This window comes from Podarcis filfolensis (genome assembly GCF_964270895.1).
Source record: "Podarcis filfolensis genome assembly, chromosome: 18".
Classification (NCBI taxonomy): Eukaryota; Metazoa; Chordata; class Lepidosauria; order Squamata; family Lacertidae; genus Podarcis; species Podarcis filfolensis.
The window spans coordinates 8,912,106-8,932,868 of NC_139622.1; the positions used below are offsets into that span (position 1 = coordinate 8,912,106).

General features: G+C 51.3%; 2 protein-coding genes across 3 annotated transcripts in view; both read right to left on the minus strand.

The window, feature by feature from the left end:
• LOC310753528 (uncharacterized protein) overlaps positions 1-20,763 on the minus strand; it is a 159,643-nt gene that overhangs the window by 55,478 nt on the left and 83,402 nt on the right. The gene's annotated exons all lie outside the window — the stretch shown is intronic.
• On the minus strand, positions 970-12,948 carry C2CD4C (C2 calcium dependent domain containing 4C). The gene is given in 3 exon segments (XM_083594684.1): positions 970-3,287; positions 12,724-12,774; positions 12,776-12,948. Coding segments are annotated over 3 exon segments (1,509 nt in total). The 5' UTR covers positions 12,869-12,948; the 3' UTR covers positions 970-1,922.

Consider the following 20,763-nt stretch of genomic DNA (forward strand, 5'->3'; position numbering starts at 1 on the left):
TATCCCGCTTTATCACTACCCGAAGGAGTCTCAAAGCGGCTCACATTCTCCTTTCCCTTCCTCCCCCACAACAAACCCTCTGTGAGGTGAGTGGGGCTGAGAGACTTCAGAGAAGTGTGACAAGCCCAGGGTCACCCAGCAGCTGCAGGTGGAGGAGCGGGGAAGCGAACCCGGTTCCCCAGATTACGAGACTACTGCTCTTAACCACTACACCACGCTGGCTCTAGCAGTAGAGCACTATGTTTTTGCCTGTACAAGGTCCCAGTTCCAATCCCTATCTCCAGTTAGAAAGAACACAGACATCAGGGGAGATGAGGAAGACCCTGCTCCGACCGAAAACCCTGGACCAGATATGGACCAGAGCAGTGTAAGGCAATTTAAGGGGGCTTCTCTGCTTCCAGAGAAAGGGGGAGGGGAGTTACCGGTACCTATTTGGGCAGCGTAACAAAGGCCCTTTGCAAACCCCGCAAAGCCACAAACTCATCACGCCGGGAGCGGCTCTGCCTGTTGGGTTTTCCCAAAGGGAAAAGAAGGTAGAAAGATGAACAAACCCGCAATTCTGCAAAACATCTGGTGCTGGCCTTCATGACAGCAGCTTTACAGCTTTGGAAAAGGGGGGTTCTTCTGTGTCTCCCCACTGCCCATAGCTCCTTGCTAGGGTAAAGGTAAAGGGACCCCTGACCGTTAGGTCCAGTCGTGACCGACTCTGGGGTTGCAGCGCTCATCTCGCTTTACTGGCCGAGGGAGCCGGCGTACAGCTTCCGGGTCATGTGGCCAGCAGGACTAAGCCGCTTCTGGAACAGCGCATGGAAACGCCGTTTACCTTCCCGCCAGAGCAGTACCTATTGATCTACTTGCACTTTGATGTGCTTTCGAACTGCTAGGGTGGCAGGAGCAGGGACTGAGCGACGGGAGCTCACCCCGTCGTTGCGGGGACTCGAACCGCTGACCTTCTGATCGTCCTAGGCTCTGTGTTTTAACCCACAGCGCCACCCGCGTCCCATCCTTGCTAGGGTACCTCCTTGCAAAAGAACAAGCCACCCCCAGCTCCCAGGTGCATCTTCTGCAAAAGGTTGTTAAGGCAAGGATGTTCGGATAACGAGGGTCATTTTCCCTGTCCCCTTTTCCATAAGGCAACTGGGTTATTTACACTGAGGGTCGCCAACATGGCAGCTGTGGCGGCACAGGAAACCGACAGCAAAGTCTCTTACCCTAACCCCCACTCAAAATTAGTTCTTGATATAAGCGTTCCGCCGTACCCAACAGAACAGGTTGTGTGTCCACAACCATTTCTCCGGGTTTCTAAACGCACCCACAGATCCCATAAAGTTGGCGACCCCTGGTTCACGCTGTCTCCCACCGGATTAATTCCTGTCTGTTGACCACCTTCGCTGAGACAACGTCGGTCAAGAACAGCTGATGGCCGATGGGGATCGCCAGTTTGCTACGGTGCATGCATTTCGATGGGGTCCGGGTACAACAGGGAGCAGGGAGCAGAGCAAAAAGCCTGTGGCGCTCATGCATCCACATGCCGCAGCAAAAATCCATTCTGAGAATCCCTTCCCAGACTTACAACAGCCCTATAGTCAACCCCCTTATCTCCCCGCAATGAGCGCATCTCTGATAAATTCAGAACGCTTCACTGTGCACAGGGCAAAATCTCGTCCACCCTGGACAGGCAATTATATTTCTGATCTCGCAAGGAAAGGGATCACACCAGCAGCCGGCGAGATTACATGCTTAATCCCCCCTCCCTCCCTGCCCTAAAACATGCAGCAAGCATTTTTTTGGGTGGGGGAGCGGACACTGAGTAGCCATCACCATCTTGTGTCAGCCTCCCCCTCCAACTTGTATTTACAGGGTAGAGGAACGAGCCGTTCCGGACGGGACGGGTGCAAGCGGGAGGCGTGACCAAGGTCGTTTTATGAAAATGGGAGCAAAGAAGTTAAGGGGAGCTCCTTCTCCCCCATCAGGGTGTCTCTCTTGAGGCTACCTCCCTTGTTGAGAACCTTGACTTTGAGGGACAGTTTCTTGGCGTTGCTGGCCCCCAGCCCGTCGAAGAAGAAATCTTCGTTGAAGACGGGGTAGCGGCTGTTCTTGATGATGGTGCTGCGCTGCTTCTGCAACTTCCCCGGGTTCAGGTAGAGGGCCACACAGCAGTTGATGCTGCGCGCATCACAGTGCTTGTCGTAGAGGTCTTCCGCCGTGATGACGCGCACCCGAAGGCGGGCGCTCGAAGGGTTGTACTCAGCCGCCAGCCGCATGCTGCCCCCTTTGCTCAGCGGAATGATGTGCTCCTTGTGAAGCCTCTCCGGCTGGTCCGCCGGCGCCGCCGGCTGTTGCGCCGTGCCGGCTGCCCCCGCGGGAGGGGTGGCGCACCGCTGGCGCCGCTGCGAGCTGGGGCTGGTGTCGGCCGAGCTGTCGTCGGTGGAGAGGGAGCTGTTGCGCGCCACCGAGTGCTTCAGCTTGATGACTTTGGACTGGCTCTCCTGGCTGAAGATCTTGAGGAGAGACACCGAGCGCGAGAGCAAGGGGGAGCCGAATGGGGAAGACTCGGCCGAGGAGCACGTGTCGCTTTCACCGCCGCTGAAGTAGCGGTAGGGGTTCATGAGGGACATGCTGATGTCCGAAGGGTTGAGGTGGCCGCCCTCGCCGTTGGTCTTGCTCCCTACTGAAGGAGACCTCCGCTGGGAGCTGGGAGAGGTCGACTGCGACGGGCACAGGCTGGTGTGCTCGCTGTGGAAGAGGGACTCCTTGCGGCGAGTGTGGGGACTCTCCATGAGTGTGGCGAAGCCGTACGATGTCTGCGCCTTGGGCACGTATGGCAGGGACATGGCTGTCTGCGACTGGGGGTCCGCGTTGGTGCTGAAGTCCTCCTCGGACGCCCATTCATCGGCGCTCTCAATCTGGATGATGTGGCGGCTGGCGGCCTTCAGGAGATTTTTGCTCTCCGAGGCAGCTTTAGCCGGCAAGCGCGGGCTGCGCTGCGGCTTGCGGGCCGAGAGGTTCTGCTCCGAGGCCGACGTGCCCAGATTGGGCTTTGCCTTTCCTTCTGCACCCTCTGCTTCTGGGGGTACCATCGGGAGCTTGGGTGGGATGAAGAAATCCGGGATCTTATCCGGCGTTAGGACGTTGCTGTACAGAGGACCTTTGGACTGCTTATCTCCGGAGTCGCCGTTCCCCCGGGAGCCGCCGTTCTCCACCGAGCCGCGGATTTTCTCCAACAACCACATTTTCTCACTTCCGCAGCTCCTCTTCCCAGGAGAGGAGTTGGCAAGTCCAGACACCTGATAGGCAGAAAGAAGACAGGGTTAATGGTAGCTAAGAGACTGATATTGATGAACGGGAAGAACGAAGGCATGGTCTGTCGGGGACCGTGCTGAGGAGGGCTGCACTGATGAGGAATGCTAGGAGCCTCTCTCTGCTCCTGATATGGATCCTGAATCTTCCCAGGAGCAGGAGGACAGTGCAGTGGTACCTCGGTTTAAGGACAGCCCTGTTTACGAACTATTCGGTTTACGAACTCCGCTAAACCGGAAGCAGTGTCCCGGTTTGTGAACTTTACCTTGGTCTAAGAATCGAATAAGGGACGCGGGTGGCGCTGTTGGTTAAACCACAGAGCCTAGGACTTGCCGATCAGAAGGTCGGCGGTTCAAATCCCCATGACGGCGTGAGCTCCCATTGCTCAGTCCCTGCTCCTGCCAACCTAGCAGTTCTAAAGCATGTCAAAGTGCAAGTAGATAAATAGGTACCGCTCCAGCGGGAAGGTAAATGGTGTTTCCGTGCGCTGGTCTGGTTCGCCAGAGGCGGCTTAGTCATGCTGGCCACATGACCCGGAAGCTGTCTGTGGACAAACGCCGGCTCCTGCAACCCCAGAGTTGTCCGCGACTGGACCTAATGGTCAGGAGTCCCTTTACCTTTACCTAACACTTGCAACTCCCGAATGGACTGCTTACAGACATAGACTCTGCTAGTATAAATACGACAACTGTAACAGCAATGAAATCGAAACCATTGGGCATGTCATCTTATACTGCCCATTATATCGAGACTCAAGAAAAGAGCTGATCGAACCGATTCTGAGGAAAATACCTCGTAGTACAGACGACATCTATATCAGACACCTCTTAGCTGACAAAGAGCCCGAAATTAACAGGCCTGTGGCAAAGTACTGTTACATTGCAACAAGAATAAGACGAGCAATGACGTCAACAAATTGTAAACATCGAAGGAACGATAATAAACAGTAGCGACACCTGAATTGAATTTTTAAAACTTTAAAAGTCGAAACCTGGTCATAAATATAAGCACCAATTCTGTGAATTGGCCATATTTCTACTGTTATTTGTAGCACAATACTACTTTTAATGTCATATTTTTATAAATTGCTTCCTGGTCACTGACCGTATTAAAGATATTTGATTTGACAACATTTGGAATGCTTTTATACGAAAATGTAGTAGGCTATTAATATTTCTATTAGGATTAGGACAATGATATGAAATTTATAAAATAATGTAAGGGTTTGGGTAATAATAATAATAATAATAATAATAATAATAATTTATTATTTATACCCCACTCATCTGGCTGGGTTTCCCCAGCCGCTCTGGGCAGTTCCCAACAAAAGATTAAAAATACATAATTTTTTTTGTATATACAGTGGTGCCTCGCAAGACGAAATTAATTCGTTCCGCCAGTTTTTTCTTCTTGCGAGTTTTTCGTCTTGCGAAGCACGGTTTCCCATAGGAATGCATTGAAAATCAATTAATGTGTTCCTATGGAGACCGCTTGCCAGGCTGGCGGTGCGGAGAAGGGCTTTTCTCCCCACCGCAAGCCTTCAGGACAGGTCCGGGAACAGAGGGGAAGGCGCGCAGTGCTTCTCCTCTGTTCCCGGGGCTTGCGGTGGGAGGAGGGTTTTTCCTCCCCACCGCCAACATTCAGAACAGCATTCTGAAGGTTGGCGGTGGGAAGGAAAACCCTCCTCCCACCGCAAGTCTTCAGGACAGCCATCCGAAGGCTGGCGCGGGGAGAAGGTCTCTCCGCCCCACCGCCAGCCTTCGGAGGAGCCTTCCGAAGGCTGGCGCGGGGAGAAGGTCTCTCCGCCCCACCACCAGCCTTCGGAGGAGCCGTCCGAAGGCTGGCGGCGGGAGGAGGTCTCTCCGCCCCACCGCCAGCCTTCGGAGGAGCCTTCCGAAGGCTGGCGCGGGGAGAAGGTCTCTCCGCCCCACCACCAGCCTTCGGAGGAGGTCCGAGGACAGTGGGGAAGACGCGCTGCGCTTCCCTGCTGTCCTGGAGATTTCCCTATGGGCTTTCGTCTTGCAAAGGAAGTCCATAGGGAAATTCGTCTTGCGAAGCGCATCGAAAAACGGAAAACCCTTTCGTCTAGCGGGTTTTTCGTCTTGCGAGGCGTTCGTCTTGCAGGGCACCACTGTATTCATATAAATATTTTTTCCCTTTACACAGTTGTGTGTCTTTTTTGTCTGTTTTCTTTTCCCTTTTTTCTTTGTGCATCACTTTATACTGTATAATTGAAAACGTTTCAATAAAATATCAATAATACAAAAAGAGGACAGGGTAGTGGAAAATAAAAATGAAGAAGGAATCAGTGTTCGGGGAAAGGTGAACCCTGCAGCCTCGCTCTAATTGATTTCACAGGGGCAAATTTGCAAATCAACTTTCAGTGCATAGAAAACTATTTGCATATCGGCAGCAGCAGCAGCAACTACCTAAAGCTTGCTTTGGTTATCTTGCGTGGAAGTTTACAAATAGGGAGAGAAAGAAATGAGGAGTGGCAAAGCAACAGAAGGTGTCTGTTTGCAAAAGAATAAAACAAATGACTAGGGTATTTTTGCCCGGTGTGCTTCACAAAACCATCAGGTCGCCTTGAAAAAAGTGAGATGTTGCAGCTCGTATTGATGAAAATGCAGACTTTCAAAACATCTGTAGCTCTGTATCCCCTGCCCCTTCTGCCTCTTGAGTCAAGAACTCCCTCCTGTAGCTTTATGGACATCTGGCTCTCCTGCATTCTAGGGGGTTGGACTAGATGACCCTCAGGTCCCTTCCAACTCTAAAGATTCTGTGATTTTATGAAAGTCTCTGCCCACAGAAACAGGAGTGGGTGGTTTCATAAAATCATATAATTGTAGAATTGGAAGAGACCCCAAGTATCATCTCGTCTGCGTCGCTAAATGATGCACGTCCAAAAATTGTGTAGTTTGCATTGGTAAAGGTAAAGGGACCCCTGACTATTAGGTCCAGTCGCAGACGACTCTGGGGTTGCGGTGCTCATCTCACTTTATTGGCCGAGGGAGCCGGCGTACAGCTTCCGGGTCATGTGGCCAGCAGGACTAAGCTGCTTCTGGCGAACCAGAGCAGCACATGGAAACGCCGTTTACCTTCCCGCCGGAGTGGTACCTATTTATCTACTTGCACTTTGATGTGCTTTCGAACTGCTAGGTTGGCAGGAGCAGGGACTGAGCAACGGGAGCTCACCCCGTCCATCGTGGGGATTCGAACCGCCGACCTTCTGATCGGCATGTCCTAGGCTCTGTGGTTTAACCCACAGCGCCATGCGTGTCCAGCACAATACCACTCTCTCTTCAGCCATCTCCAGCAATTGCTGCGTCCGACCCAAAGTCCTTGAGACCATAGTCCTTGTGGCTAGCAGCTGCCAGCAGCCTTTCCCTCCTCTGTGAATTGGTCCACACACTCTTTTAAAGCCATCGTAGTTCTGCTGGAGGGACGCAGGTGGTGCTGTGGGTTAAACCACAGAGCCTAGGACTTGCCGATCAGAAGGTCGGCGGTTCAAATCCCCACCAGGGGGTGAGCTCCCGTTGCTCGGTCCCAGCTCCTGCCAACCTAGCAGTTCGAAAGCACGTCAAAGTGCAAGTAGATAAATAGGTACCGCTCTGGCGGGAAGGTAAACGGCGTTTCCGTGCGCTGCTCTGGTTCGCCAGAAGCGGCTTAGTCCTGCTGAAGAGAGTTCCACAGTTTACCTATGCGTTGAGCGAACAATGGCGTTCTCTTCTTCTGTCCCGCATCTCTCTGGGTGCAGATTTCACTGGGGAACATTGCTCCCTTCGCTGCCACATAACAAACGTGACATGCACAGGCAGAATTCTCACTCTGCTCATCATACCAGTGGGAGTTTCCTTTTCCAGGTGTGCAAGGAAGGAAAAGCGTGAAAATCTGATTTCGTTGCTGGCGTCCCCACAGCTGACTCTTTTAGCTCTCGCTCTTCCCGCTGAAGAATCATCTCCTGTGAGCTTAAAAGGCTCAATTTCCCACCGGACTCGAGATATTCCACCTCACACCAACAGACATTAAGCCTAGATGCCAGCGTCTGCTACAAAATCACCGGCCTGAGACCCAAGGGAAAGTGTCTGAAGGCTATAAACACTCGCTTGCTTCTCAACTTCTTCGCCAGTGACAAATGCTTTTCCGATGGTGTTGCAAAGCAACATTCCTTCAAAGCACACACACGCACGCTTTATCTCTCTCTGCCTTTGCAGAGAGGAAGAGAATCAATACTGCGCTGATATTTGCCGCACAAATGCTGGGCGCCTCTAGACGGATGAACTTCACGGGGGGGGGGGGACAGAGGTCTGCGTTCAGAGTGAGAGGAGCTTTTGCTGCAGCTGACTCAAAAGACGTGAGAAATTGCATGCCACTACTGCGGCCCATGGGGACGCGGGTGGCGCTGTGGGTTAAACCACAGAGCCTAGGGCTTGCCGATCAGAAGGTCGGCGGTTCAAATCCCCACCAGGGGGTGAGCTCCCGTTGCTCGGTCCCTTCTCCTGCCAACCTAGCAGTTCGAAAGCACGTCAAAGTGCAAGTAGATCAATAGGTACCACTCCGGCGGGAAGGTAAACGACGTTTCCATGCGCTGCTCTGGTTCGCCAGAAGCGGCTTAGTCATGATGGCCACATGATCCAGAAGCTGTACGCCAGCTCCCTCGGCCAGTAAAGTGAGATGAGAGCCGCAACCCCAGAGTCAGCCATGACTGGACCTAATGGTCAGGGGTCCCTTTACCTTACACAGATGACCACGGGGGGGTTGATCTTTGCGGCCACAAGGGACTCTGAGCCCCCTAAGTCTATGACTGGTCTGAGAAAGGATGGAGGCAGCTTTCAGGGAAAGCAAAGAAGATTTTTATTTTTCTGTTGCAATAATAGTGAGATGAGCACCGCAACCCCAGAGTCGGCCACGACTGGACCTAACGGTCAGAGGTCCCTTTAGCTTTACTGCGGCCTATGCTTTGTTAGCCCCCAAATGGAAAACGAGCGAGGTCGGAACCAAAAAATAATGGCAACTTGAGTTATCAGAATATGTACAACTCGCAGGCAGAACATATAGAATAAAAGAACAAGAAGGACATAGGTTTAGAGAAGATTGGAAAACATTTATTAGCTATATGGGAAAGAGTTGCGTACAGCTGAAAACGTGGGCAGCGTCAAGATAAATCCAGCAATGTAAACAAGTTTTGATAGAATAATGAACGGTCTGGTTTTTGCAAAATATGCAGGGATTTACGATATGCGAAATGAACCATGGAAAGAGAAGAAGGGAAGTCGTTGATGTCTTAAGGGTGCAAAATGAGTGTTTTCAGTTGGAAAGCAGAAAACTTAATAAAATTATATACGAAAGGCTCTTTCGGATACCTCTGAAATTCAGCCAGTTCCCTGGTCTCTCAAAACCAAGGAAACCCAAAAGAGCTGAAGATTTGGGAAAGAGGGAAAAAAAGTCCTTCTTCACACAGCAGAGTTAAAACCGAGTCAGTAATGGCTACCAACTTGGGTGGTTTGAAAAGAGTGAGCGCCCGTTGCTCTGTCCCTGCTCCTGCCCACCTAGCAGTTCGAAAGCATGCCAGCGTAAGTAGATAAATAGGTACCACTCTGGCGGGAAGGTAAACGGCATTTCCGTGTGCTCTGGTTTCCATCACAGTCTCCCGTTGCACCAGAAGCGGTTTAGTCCTGCTGGCCACATGACCCGGGAAGCTGTCTACAGACAAACGCCGGCTCTCTCGGCCTGAAAGCAAGATGAGCGCTGCAACCCCAGAGTCGCCTTTGACTGGACTTAACTGTCCAGGGGTCCTTTGCCTTTACCTTACTACTACTAATAATAATAATAATAAGGGTGTCACAGGTGAATATCTACCAGAAATCCATTTTGACAGCAAGTTTTGGCTGCAGACCTTCAGAGTCTGCCGCTGGGCAGCATAGACATCTGTTATAGCTCTCAATTACGTTAAATGTGAATTCTTTTATATCCTAGTTTTTAAATGGACTTTTTTTTTTTTTTACTGCTTTGGCCTTTTTCTGACCCGGGATGGTCTGGAAGGAATGGTAGAAATTTATAACCAGCATTGTCACCTGCTCCTGAGGGATGCAGCCAATGGTTAGAGTGTCGGACGAAGACCTGGGAGAGACCCGGGTTCAAATCTCGTCTCGGTCATGCAGCTCGCTGGGTGATCTTGGGGGGCCAGTCTCAGCCTGGTCTACCTCACAGGGATGTTGTGCTCCTTGGACAAAAAGGTGGGGTGCGACTGAAATAAATAAAACACTTGGGGGGAGCAGAGCGCAGTTTAGTAGGAGAGCATCTGATCAGGGATGCTTTAGCTGAGGTTCCTGCATTGCAAGGGACTGGACTAGTGGACCTTTTAGGGTCTCATTCCAAATCTACAACGCTATGCTTCTACGAGTTGCAGCCCAGAGACACCTGGAGGCTCCCCAGTCACGTGAGTCACGCTGCAAATTCAAAGCACAGTTAACTCATATTTAAACCTCGCAGCTTCTGCGAAGGAATCTTGGGATCTGTAGCTTGTTAAGCCTGCTGGGAATTGTAGTTCTGTGCAAGGGGAAATGGCAGCTCCCGGGATTCTTCGGGGGGGGGGGGGGAGCCATGTGCTTTAAATGTGCATTAGGTAAAGGTAAAGGGACCCCTGACCATTAGGTCCAGTCGTGACCAACACTGGGGTTGCGGCGCTCATCTTGCTTTACTGGCCGAGGGAGCCGGCGTACAGCTTCCGGGTCATGTGGCCAGCATGACTAAGCTGCTTCTGGCGAACCAGAGCAGTGCATGGAGACGCCGTTTACCTTCCCACCGGAGCGGTACCTATTTATCTACTTGCACTTTGACGTGCTTTCGAACTGCTAGGTTGGCAGAAGCAGGGACCGAGCAACGGGAGCTCACCCCGTCGTGGGGATTCGAACTGCCAACCTTCTGATCAGCAAGTCCTAGGCTCTGTGGTTTAACCCACAGCGGCACCTGCATCCCTAAAATGTGCATTAGATGTGCTTTAAACATATGGCGTGGGTCTGCCCTCAGTTCCTCACTTACCCTATCCTGAGTTTCAGTTCTCCACATCAGTGCATGATTTTTTTGGGGGGAAAGTCCCCATGAAAATTCAACAGCGCTTTAGTGAAAACATCTCCTCATATACATACAGTGGTACTTCAGATTAAGTACTTAATTCCTTCCGGAGGTCTGTACTTAACCTGAAACTGTTCTTAACCTGAAGCACCACTTTAGCTAATGGGGCCTCCTGCTGCTGCCACGCCACCGGAGCACGATTTCTGTTCTCAACCTGAAGCAAAGTTCTTAACCTGAAGCACTATTTCTGGGTTAGCGGAGTATGTAACCTGAAGCGTATGTAACCTGAAACGTATGTAACCTGAACCACTCTACATCTGTATGAAATTTTGCCTGATACTTTTGATGCATTCTTTTTGCAAAGCATTCCCTCCCTAATAATAAGGCTTTTCCTGGGTTGTCCTCACTGAGATGCCTTTGTATGCGTGCCTAAGCCCTGTTCGTTCAATTTTTTTGCACGCATTTTGTTTGTTTGTCTGCAGAACCGCATTGCAAAATTGCGGGTTTCAAACGACAGCAGTGTTTCAGTTCCCCAGATGGTTCCAGGAAGAGCAAACCCAAATCGATTTGCTTTCCAGTGCAAATTGAATCGGATTGCTCCTTTATCAATCTTCCGCTGGGGGGGGGGGAAGGGCGTCTGGGGAAATCGATGGCCCCTTGGCCCCCTGCCAACATCACCAAAGGCTAGGGATCATGGGAGTTGTAGTTCAGCAATCTCTGAAGGGTCACAGCAACATGTTAAAGGATCTCGAGTTCGCTAGACTCAGTCCCTGGTACCCTGGAGAGCGTCTGCCTCTTCGAAACCCTCGAGCCAGCTAGACTAGTGGTCGGAGTCAGTGCAACAGGGCTTTGTGTGACTTAACACCTTACAGCATCTCTCCGGTTCTGCTCCAATTTGCCAGTTCTAGTCCTGGGAGAGCAATATTAGACCGAGGTGGTCTAGAATAGCGTTCCTGGTTTCCGACGGGGAGGCAGCACACATTAAACTCCCAGCAGCCCCTGGTTCTGGGACACGGTCCACTTCAGCGCTCTGCAGCAGCGGCCGTTGAATCACAGAACTGCGGGACGGAAAGGGACTCCCAAAGCTCATCTAGACCAACCCCCTGGGATCACGGCTTAAAGACAGGAATTGCAGCCGACGTGCTGAGCTGCAAGTTGGAAACGCTCTCTCTCCTCTCCCATAAAACCACGCCGTCCATCCATGGTCTCCTGAAGGAGCAGCATCCCTCAGTCCAGGTAGCCCACACCTGCCTCGCAGACCTGAAAACCACAGAGGGGGCCCCTGCCTCTCAAGGGAGAGATTGTGGGTGACAGAGGCAAGGAAGCAGCCCAACAGAAGCAAAGCAGCCTCAGTTGGGCTTCCTGTGAAATCGGCGACCTGTTTATCAAAGAGCCCTTTTGCAAAGCTGGTGTGTGCTCTGTGAGACCTAACAGAGGTTCCTTCCACCAAGTCAGATCTTTGGTCCACCTAACCAACTGAATCTAACCAGGCCAGGGACCTAGGTTTGTGCTGCCCACACTGGCTGGCAGCAGCACCCTCCAGAGTTTCAGATGGGGATAATCTCTTGCTTCCGCCTGGAGATTTTCTAGCACTGAGGCACGGTTCACCCCCTTGAGGGGCAGTGCCAGAGGTCAGGGGCTTAGCCAGCCACCCCACCCTCCTCCTGACCCCTGACCTCAGGTTCAAAGCAGCGGGCTCTACACAGACAAGTTCTCCGCTAACATCTGGACAGATGCAAAGCAGATCTAGAGGTTGTGTCTAGTTTGGAGAACCGTTTCTTTTCCAGGCTGAGACTGGCGTGGCTCGTATCCCCTGCGCTGGCCGAAGCGGCCAGCCTGTTCCACCTCCCCGTGGTCAAATATTTGGACTGGGTCCCTCTCTCAAACACGCCTGCGGACCTCGTGACGTCCCCTCTGCTCTGTAAATCGGCACGAAACTTTGCCAGCTTTGTTCTGGCCATTTACCGGCTCCCCCACCTCGCTTCCTTCCCTGTGGGGCTTTCTGCCACACTCCACACATGCTCAGGGGACACCTCAGCTGGGTCCTGCCGGGGGGGGGGGGGGCCTCTTCTGGGCGACTTTTGAGGCTGCAACCGGGCTCAAAACATCACCCCCCGGGGGTTGAACTTTGCCAGCCAACTGGCCCCGAGACCCCTGACCTTTCTCTGGACACCCAGATGCGACAAAAGAAAATACATAAGGGGAAATCCGTAGCCTCAGAAAACATTTAGAGGGAGGACCTAAGAAAGGGGGTGTTAAAACCCAGCAAACCAATTCCCCCCTCCTTTTTTTTAAGCTGTTGTGCAGAGTGTGTTGATAAGAAAAAGTACAGAAACTGAATGTACTCACCTGTAACTTGAAAACTCCGGCGGAGACAGGCGCTGCGGTGTTTCTGGAGGGGGGTGAGATGCTCTCCGCACCTGGTCCGGCTGCAAATGAAGTAAGCGAGGGACCTGCGTTCGGTTTTATAGCCGGCTCGGTTAGCACCGTTCATTCATCACGGGAGAAGCCTTCCAATTACGAGCTGCGCGCAGCCCTGCCGTATTCCTCCTAAGACAGCGACGGGCAGTTTTTTTTTTTATTCTTTCTCTCTTTCAAACCCTCCACCCCTCTCCGCGAGAACCCCCCCCAATCCGCCACCGCTGTCACGCAGAAGCCTGTTGCAATGAAGTGGAGGGGGGAGGCAGGGACCTGCCAACCTGTAACGCACCCCGAAGCATCCTAAAACCTTTTTTTAATATTATAAAAAACGCAGCTGCCCTCTCCAGCTCAGCAGTCTCCCTCCGATTTCTGTTCTTCTCGTTTTCCGCAGAGGGCAACGTAACAAATGTTGTACGGAGGACGTGTTTAATTGTTCCCATTCCTTCCCTCTCCCCCGCCAATTTCACCCCCCAGTATTCCCAATAACATGCCCCCGGTTGCAAGGTTCAAACCTTCAACATACACAAAGAGAGACTTTATTTATCCAGCCCAGTCCTTGCTGCTTTTGTACAGGGACTGGGAAATTGGGGGCGGCGGGTGGGGGGCGGGATATGCGGTCAGCACAGAAACCTCTGGAGGCATCGCAAGGTGATGTCCGAAAAGGGCAGTGGCGTAGCGTGGGTTGTCAGCACCCGGGGCAAGGCAAGTAATTTGCGCCCCCTAACCCGTGGATTTGCGCCCCCTAACCCATGGATTTGCCCTAACCCCAGATGTTGCGCCCGGTGTGGCCGGCCCCCCCCTGCACCCCCCACGCTACGCCACTGGAAAAGGACGGCTTTGGCTCCTGAGCGCACGCAGAGTGCGTTTCACACACGCCCAAAGCTCTCCAGTGAACACTGCGGCGGAACCAGATGGGTGGGGTTTGTCGATGCAGCCTTGCCGGTCAGCTCAGTTGGTTAGAGCAGGGGTCAGCAAACTTTTTCAGCAGGGGGCCGGTCCACTGTCCCTCAGACCTTGTGGGGGACCGGACTATATTTTGGGGGGGAAATAAAAAAAATGAACGAATTCCTATGCCCCACAAATAACCCAGAGATGCGTTTTAAATAAAAGCACACATTCCACTCATGTAAAAACACCAGGCAGGCCCCACTAATAACCCAGAGATGCGTTTTAAATAAAAGGGCACATTATCCTCATGTAAAAAACATGCTGATTCCCGGACCGTCTGCGGGCCGGATTGAGAAGGCGATTGGGCCAGATTCGGCCCCCCGGGCCTTAGTTTGCTTACCCATGGGTTAGAGCATAGCGCTGATACGGACAAGGTCATAGAATCATAGAATCATAGAGTTGGAAGAGACCACAAGGGCCATCGAGTCCAACCCCCTGCCAAGCAGGAAACACCATCAGAGCACTCCTGACATATGGTTGCCAAGCCTCTGCTTAAAGACCTCCAAAGAAGGAGACTCCACCACACTCCTTGGCAGCAAATTCCACTGTCGAACAGCTCTTACTGTCAGGAAGTTCTTCCTAATGTTTAGGTGGAATCTTCTTTCTTGTAGTTTGGATCCATTGCTCCGTGTCCGCTTCTCTGGAGCAGCAGAAAACAACCTTTCTCCCTCCTCTATGTGACATCCTTTTATATATTTGAACATGGCTATCATATCACCCCTTCACCTCCTCTTCTCCAGGCTAAAGGTCACCGGTCTGATCCCCCTATGAGTGCATATTGCAGGCGTTGGACTAGATGACCCCTGGGGTCCCATCGTGCTCTAGGATTCTATTGTTCTGTACCTGTGTGGCTCTCCGGATACGGTTGGACTCCAGCCCATGGCCAATGGTGGACAAGGATGGGAGCTGCTGCAGCCCCAAGAACAGCTGGAGGAACAAAGATTTATCCAACTCCTCCACTCTTTGAACGTACAGTGGTGCCTCGGGTTACATACGCTTCAGGTTACACACTCCGCTAAGCCAGAAATAGTGCTTCAGGTTAAGAACTTTGCTTCAGGATAAGAACAGAAATCGGGCTCCGGCGGCCCAGCAGCAGCAGGAGGCCCCATTTGCTAAAGTGGTGCTTCAGGTTAAGAACGGACCTCCAGAACGAATTAAGTACTTAATCCGAAGTACCACTGTATAAGAGTTATCTTTATACGTCTGAAGACGGTTCGGAAACTTCAGCTGGTGCAGAATTCAGCCGCCAGGTTGCTCACTGGAGCAAGATGGTCTGGGCATATTGCACCAATCCTGGTCCAACTGCACTGGCTACCGATTAGTTTCCAGGCCCAATTTAAAGTGCTGGTTTTGACCCATAAAGCCTTAAGCGGCTCAGGACCACGATATCTCAAAGACCACCTCTTTCCATATGAACCTACCCAGACCCTGAGATCATCTTCTGAGGTCTTCCTTCGTGTGCCTCCTCCTCGAGAGGTCCGGAGGGTGGCAACACGAGAACGGGGCCTTCTCTGCAGTGGCTCCCCATCTGTGGAATGCTCTCCCCAGGGAAGTTCACCTGGCACCTTCCTTATCCACCTTTGGGAGCCAGGCAAAAAAGGTTCCTTTTTAACCAGGCCTTTGGTTGACCTGATCAACATCCCATACCCTTTTAAAATGTGGCTCTTTGGAGGGGGGGGGTGTTATTGATTTATTCCTGACAGTAGCAAACTACCGAAGGCTTTTCACCAAAGCCAGACTCAACGTCTTTCCTTCTGCAGTGTTGGATGGCAGGTTGAGAAGAGTTCCCTACCAGGACAGACTTTGCTCGTGTGCTCAAGACATCGATTCCATAAAACATATTTTGTTGCACTGTGCAAAATGCAAGCAAGCCAGGGCTGAACTGATACTACGCTTGCTGGTACCTTTCCCGGGAAAATCAGAGGCTCACTATGTCAGGTTCCTACTGGAAGACCGGACAAACGCTAGAACGTTAGCAGTGGCAAAGTTTTTATCGGTGGTTGCAAGAACAAATAATCCCTATATTGTGAACAAAATGCTTGTTTAGCCTGGAGGTGGGCTGTATGGAATGTGCATTGCTTTGTAACGATTTGTTGGGTCTCTGGACCGTAATAAAGGTTGGTGATGATTTATTCCTTTTATTGTTATTTTATATGCTGCAATCTTTTTACGTGAACTGCCCTGAGACCTCCGGGCACAGGGCGTTATATAAATTCAATAAATAATACAAAACAAAACAAATAAAATCAAAGCATTGCACATTGGAAGCTGCCCCCATTGTTAATCTAGTCCATCGTCTTGCAACTCAGGAATCATAACTAGATAATCCTGATGGGAGGCCACCTAACCTCTGCTTAAGGTAAAGGGACCCCTGACCATTAGGTCCAGTCGTGGCCGACTCTGGGGTTGCGGCGCTCATCTTGCTTTATTGGCCAATGGAGCCGGCGTACAGCTTCCGGGTCATGTGGCCAGCAGGACTAAGCCGCTTCTGGCGAACCAGAGCAGCGCACGGAAACGCCGTTTACCTTCCCACTGGAGTGGTACCTATTTATCTACTTGCACTTTGACGTGCTTTCGAACTGCTAGGTTGGCAGGAGCAGGGACCGCGCAACGGGAGCTCACCCTGTCGCGGGGATTCGAACCGCCAACCTTCTGATCAGCAAGTCCTAGGCTCTGTGGTTTAACCCACAGCACCACCCATGTCCCACCCAACCTGTGCTTAAAAACCTCCAGAAGGGAGAGTCTGCCACCTTCCAAGGGGGTCTGTTCCACTGGTGAACAGCTCTTGCTGTCAGAAAGTTCTTCCTAATGTTGAGTCAGAATCTCCTTTCTTGTCATTTGGATCCATTGGATTGAGCTCTACCCTAAGGAGGAGAAGAAAACAAGCTTACTCCATCCATCACATGGCAACCCTTAACAGTGGGTCCGTAAGTGACTGTGGAGGCCAATTCTGGATCCACACGTCCTTCCACAGTGGGGACATAGGTTTCCAGGCAGGAGTTGATGGTTTGCCAAGCGTGCCTTCCTCTTAGCACGTTTCTCCCTTGTGTCCTGAGTTTGAGCGTCTTCAAAATCCACGACACCTTTGTTAAAAGGCTGTTCTCCAACTGGAGCGCTCACAGGCCAGTGTTTTCCAGTTGTCGGTGTTATACAGTGGTATCTCAGGCTAATGATGTATGGAAGTGAGAGATGGACCATAAAGAAGGTTGATCGCCAATGAATTGACGCTTTTGAATTCTGGTGCTGGAGGAGACTCTTGAGAGTCCCATGGACTGCAAGAAGATCCAACCTATCCATTCTGAAGGAAATCAGCCCTGAGTGCTCAATGGAAGGACAGATCCTGAAGCTGAGACTCCAATACTTTGGCCACCTCATGAGAAGAGAAGACTCCCTGGAAAAGACCCTGATGTTGGGAAAGATGGAGGGCACAAGGAGAAGGGGACGACGGAGGACGAGATGGTGGGACAGTGTTCTCGAAGCTACCAGCATGAGTCTGACCAAACTGTGGGAGGCAGTGGAAGACAGGAGTGCCTGGCGTGCTCTGGTCCAGAGGGTCACGAAGAGTCGGACACGACAAAATGACTAAACAACCTGGGGTTAAGTACTTAATTCGTTCCGGAGGTCCGTTCTTAACCTGAAACTGTTCTTAACCTTAAGCACCACTTTAGCTAATGGGGCCTCCTGCTGCCGCCGCACCGCCGGAGCCCGATTTCTGTTCTCATCCTGAAGCAAAGTTCTTTACTCGAGGTACTATTTCTGGGTTAGCGGAGTCTGTAACCTGAAGTGTATGTAACCCGAGGTACCAATGTGCTACATTTTTTTCCAGATTTGCCTTGAGAGAGAGTCTTTGAACCTCTTTTGTTGACGCCTTCCATTTCTAAGTTCGGAATACAGTGGTACCTCAGGTTACATACGCTTCAGGTTACATACGCTTCAGGTTACAGACTCCGCTAACCCAGAAATAGTGCTTCAGGTTAAGAACTTTGCTTCAGGATGAGAACAGAAATCGTGCTCTGGCAGCGCAGCGGCAGCAGGAGGCCCCATTAGCTAAAGTGGTGCTTCAGGTTAAGAACAGTTTCAGGTTAAGTACAGACCTCCAGAACGAATTAAGTACTTAACCCGAGGTACCACTGTAGAGGAGTTGCTTTGGAAGACGATAGCCAGGCATCCGAACCACATGACCAGTCCAACACTGAAGAATCATCGCTTCGACACCGGGGATCAGTTTGCGCGGCAGCACGGTGATGCACCCACTTCTGGTTCCGCCGCGCAGCCCTTGAGTCCCCACTTGACTTGACGGAGAAAGGATAATGGAGTAGGGTCTTTCCGTGCGGCATGTATGTGTGTGGGCGTGTGGAGACCACCCCCATCCCCACGCCCTCTGTGGATCCGGAGATGAAGAGCTCTCAGCATTTACTGGGTGCCCCGTTGAAGGGTCCTTGAGAGAGGGGTGTAATGCATCGCCAACCTGAGCACCTCGCTCCATCAGCGTGCCAGACAAAAGCGGAGGGCACTTGAAGGGCGAGGCGGCAGCGCTGGAGGGCTCTACTGAGTGTATTAAGTGCTTTAATATTACAGAGGGGGGAAGCAGAAGGAGAAGGGTGGGGGAGGCAAGAGGGAGGATGACATGCCGTCTGGCAGGAGTCATAACAGCCGGAGGCAGCGAGGAAGGCCGGGACTGGTGCACAGAAAGGAAGAATAAAATAATCGTTGGCGTTTGAAAGGGACCAGAAGGGTCATTTAGTCCAACCCTCTGCAATCACAAGCCAGTGTGGTGTAGTGGTTAAGAGCGGTAGTCTCGTAATCTGGGGAACCGGGTTCGCGTCTCCGCTCCTCCACATGCAGCTGCTGGGTGACCTTGGGCCAGTCACACTTCTCTGAAGTCTCTCAGCCCCACTCACCTCACAGAGTGTTTCTTGTGGGGGAGGAAGGGAAAGGAGAATGTGAGCCGCTTTGAGACTCCTTCGGGTAGTGATAAAGCGGGATATCAAAGCCAAACTCTTCTTCTTCTTCTTCTTCTTCTGCATGTAGTAGGATCTGATGTGGGGTGCGTAACACACCCACAAGGATGTTTTGCCTCCAGGGTCGCTTTGCTGTGAACAGATAATAATAATAATACAGGGGTACCTCGGTTTACAAGAGAGACGCGGGTGGTGCTGTGGGTTAAACCACAGAGCCTAGGACTTGCCGATCAGAAGGTCGGCGGTTCGAATCCCCGTGACGGGGTGAGCTCCCGCTGCTCGGTCCCTGCTCCTGCCCACCTAGCAGTTCGAAAGCACGTCAAAGTGCAAGTAGATCAATAGGTACCGCTCCAGCGGGAAGGTAAACAGCGTTTACCTTGGGTTACAGACACTTCAGGTTACAGACTCTGCTAACCCAGAAATAGTACCTCGGGTTAAGAACTTTGCTTCAGGATGAGAACAGAAATTGTGTGGCGGCAGCAGGAGGCCCCATTAGCTAAAGTGGTACCTCAGGTTAAGAACAGTTTCAGGTTAAGAACGGACCTCCAGAATGAATTAAGTTCTTAACCCAAGGTACCACTGTAATAATAATAATAATAATAATAATAATAATAATAATAATAATAATTTATTTATACCCCGCCCAGATGGAGCTTGCATACAGCAGAACTGCAGGGCAAGAGTTAGTTAGTTAGTTAGTTAGTTAGTTAGTTAGTTAGTTAGTTAGTTTGTTTGTTTGTTTGTTTATACCCCACCCATCTGGTTAGGTTTCCCCAGCCACTCTGGGCAGCTCCCAACAGAAAATTAAAAGCACAATAAAACATCAGACATTAAAAACTCCCCTCAACAGGGCTGCCTTCAGATGTCTTCTAAAAGTCAGATAGTTATTTCTCTCCTTGACATCTGGTGAGAGGGCATTCCACAGGGCAGGCGCCACCACCAAGAAGGCCCTCTGCCTGGTTCCCTGCAACCTGACTTCTTGCAGGGAGGGAACCCCCAGAAGGCCCTCGGAGCTGGACCTCAGGGTCCGGGCAGAACGATGGGGGTGAAGACGCTTCTTCAGGTCTACTGGGCCGAGGCCGTTTAGGGCTTTCAAGGTCAGCACCGACAGCGACGAGGCAAAGCCCATTTATAAGGCTGGATGTAGCAGCTGAACCACTGCCAAGAGATGAGAGTTCACCCTCTGGGGGGAGAGTCTGGAGCCAGAGTCCTCTTGCCTGCCCCCAGATTAAGATGCCCCAGAGCTTTGTATGTCTTTGCAGAGAGAGTTGGGGGCTTGTTGTTCAGCGGCTGCAGATTACCGTATTTTTTGCACCATAACACTCACTTTTTTCCTCCTAGAAAGTAAGGGGAAATGTCTATGCGTGTTATGGAGCGAATGCCTGCGGGTGGCGGGGGGGGATCTGCTGCTGTGAGCAGAGGATCCATGGTTCCCCTTCTTTCCCTCCTCCGTGGTTACAAAGCATGGATCCACATGGATCCTCAGGATTTTTGCATTGGGCTACTCCAAACCCACTGTCAGATCACATGTCTGTGGCCACAGCATGAACCACAAAAATCATATATCCACTATTTCGTTTAGAATATTTCTTTTCTTGTTTTCCTCCTCTAAAAACTACGTGCGTGTTATGGTCTGGTGCGTGTTATAGAGCGAAAAATACGGTAAGTGGTGCTAACCGGGGTGGATAGAAATCAATGAAGCAATGATCACCTGTGTCGAAGCAATGATTCTTCAACATCAACTTCGTTGGACTGGTCATGTTTTGCGGATGCCTGATGATCATCTTCCAAATCGACTACTCTATTCTGAACTTTAAAATGGGAAGCGTAATGCTGGGGGTCAACAAAAGAGGCTTAAAGACAAATCTTTTAAAATGTAGTATAAACACCGACAACTGGGAAACACTGGCCTGCGAGCGCTCCAGTTGGAGAGCAGCCTTGACCAAAGGTGTCATGGGCTTTGAAGACACTCGAACTCAGGACGCAAGGGAGAAACGTGCTAAGAGGAAGGCATGCTTGGCAAATCCACACCGGGATCAACTCCCACCTGGAAACCTAT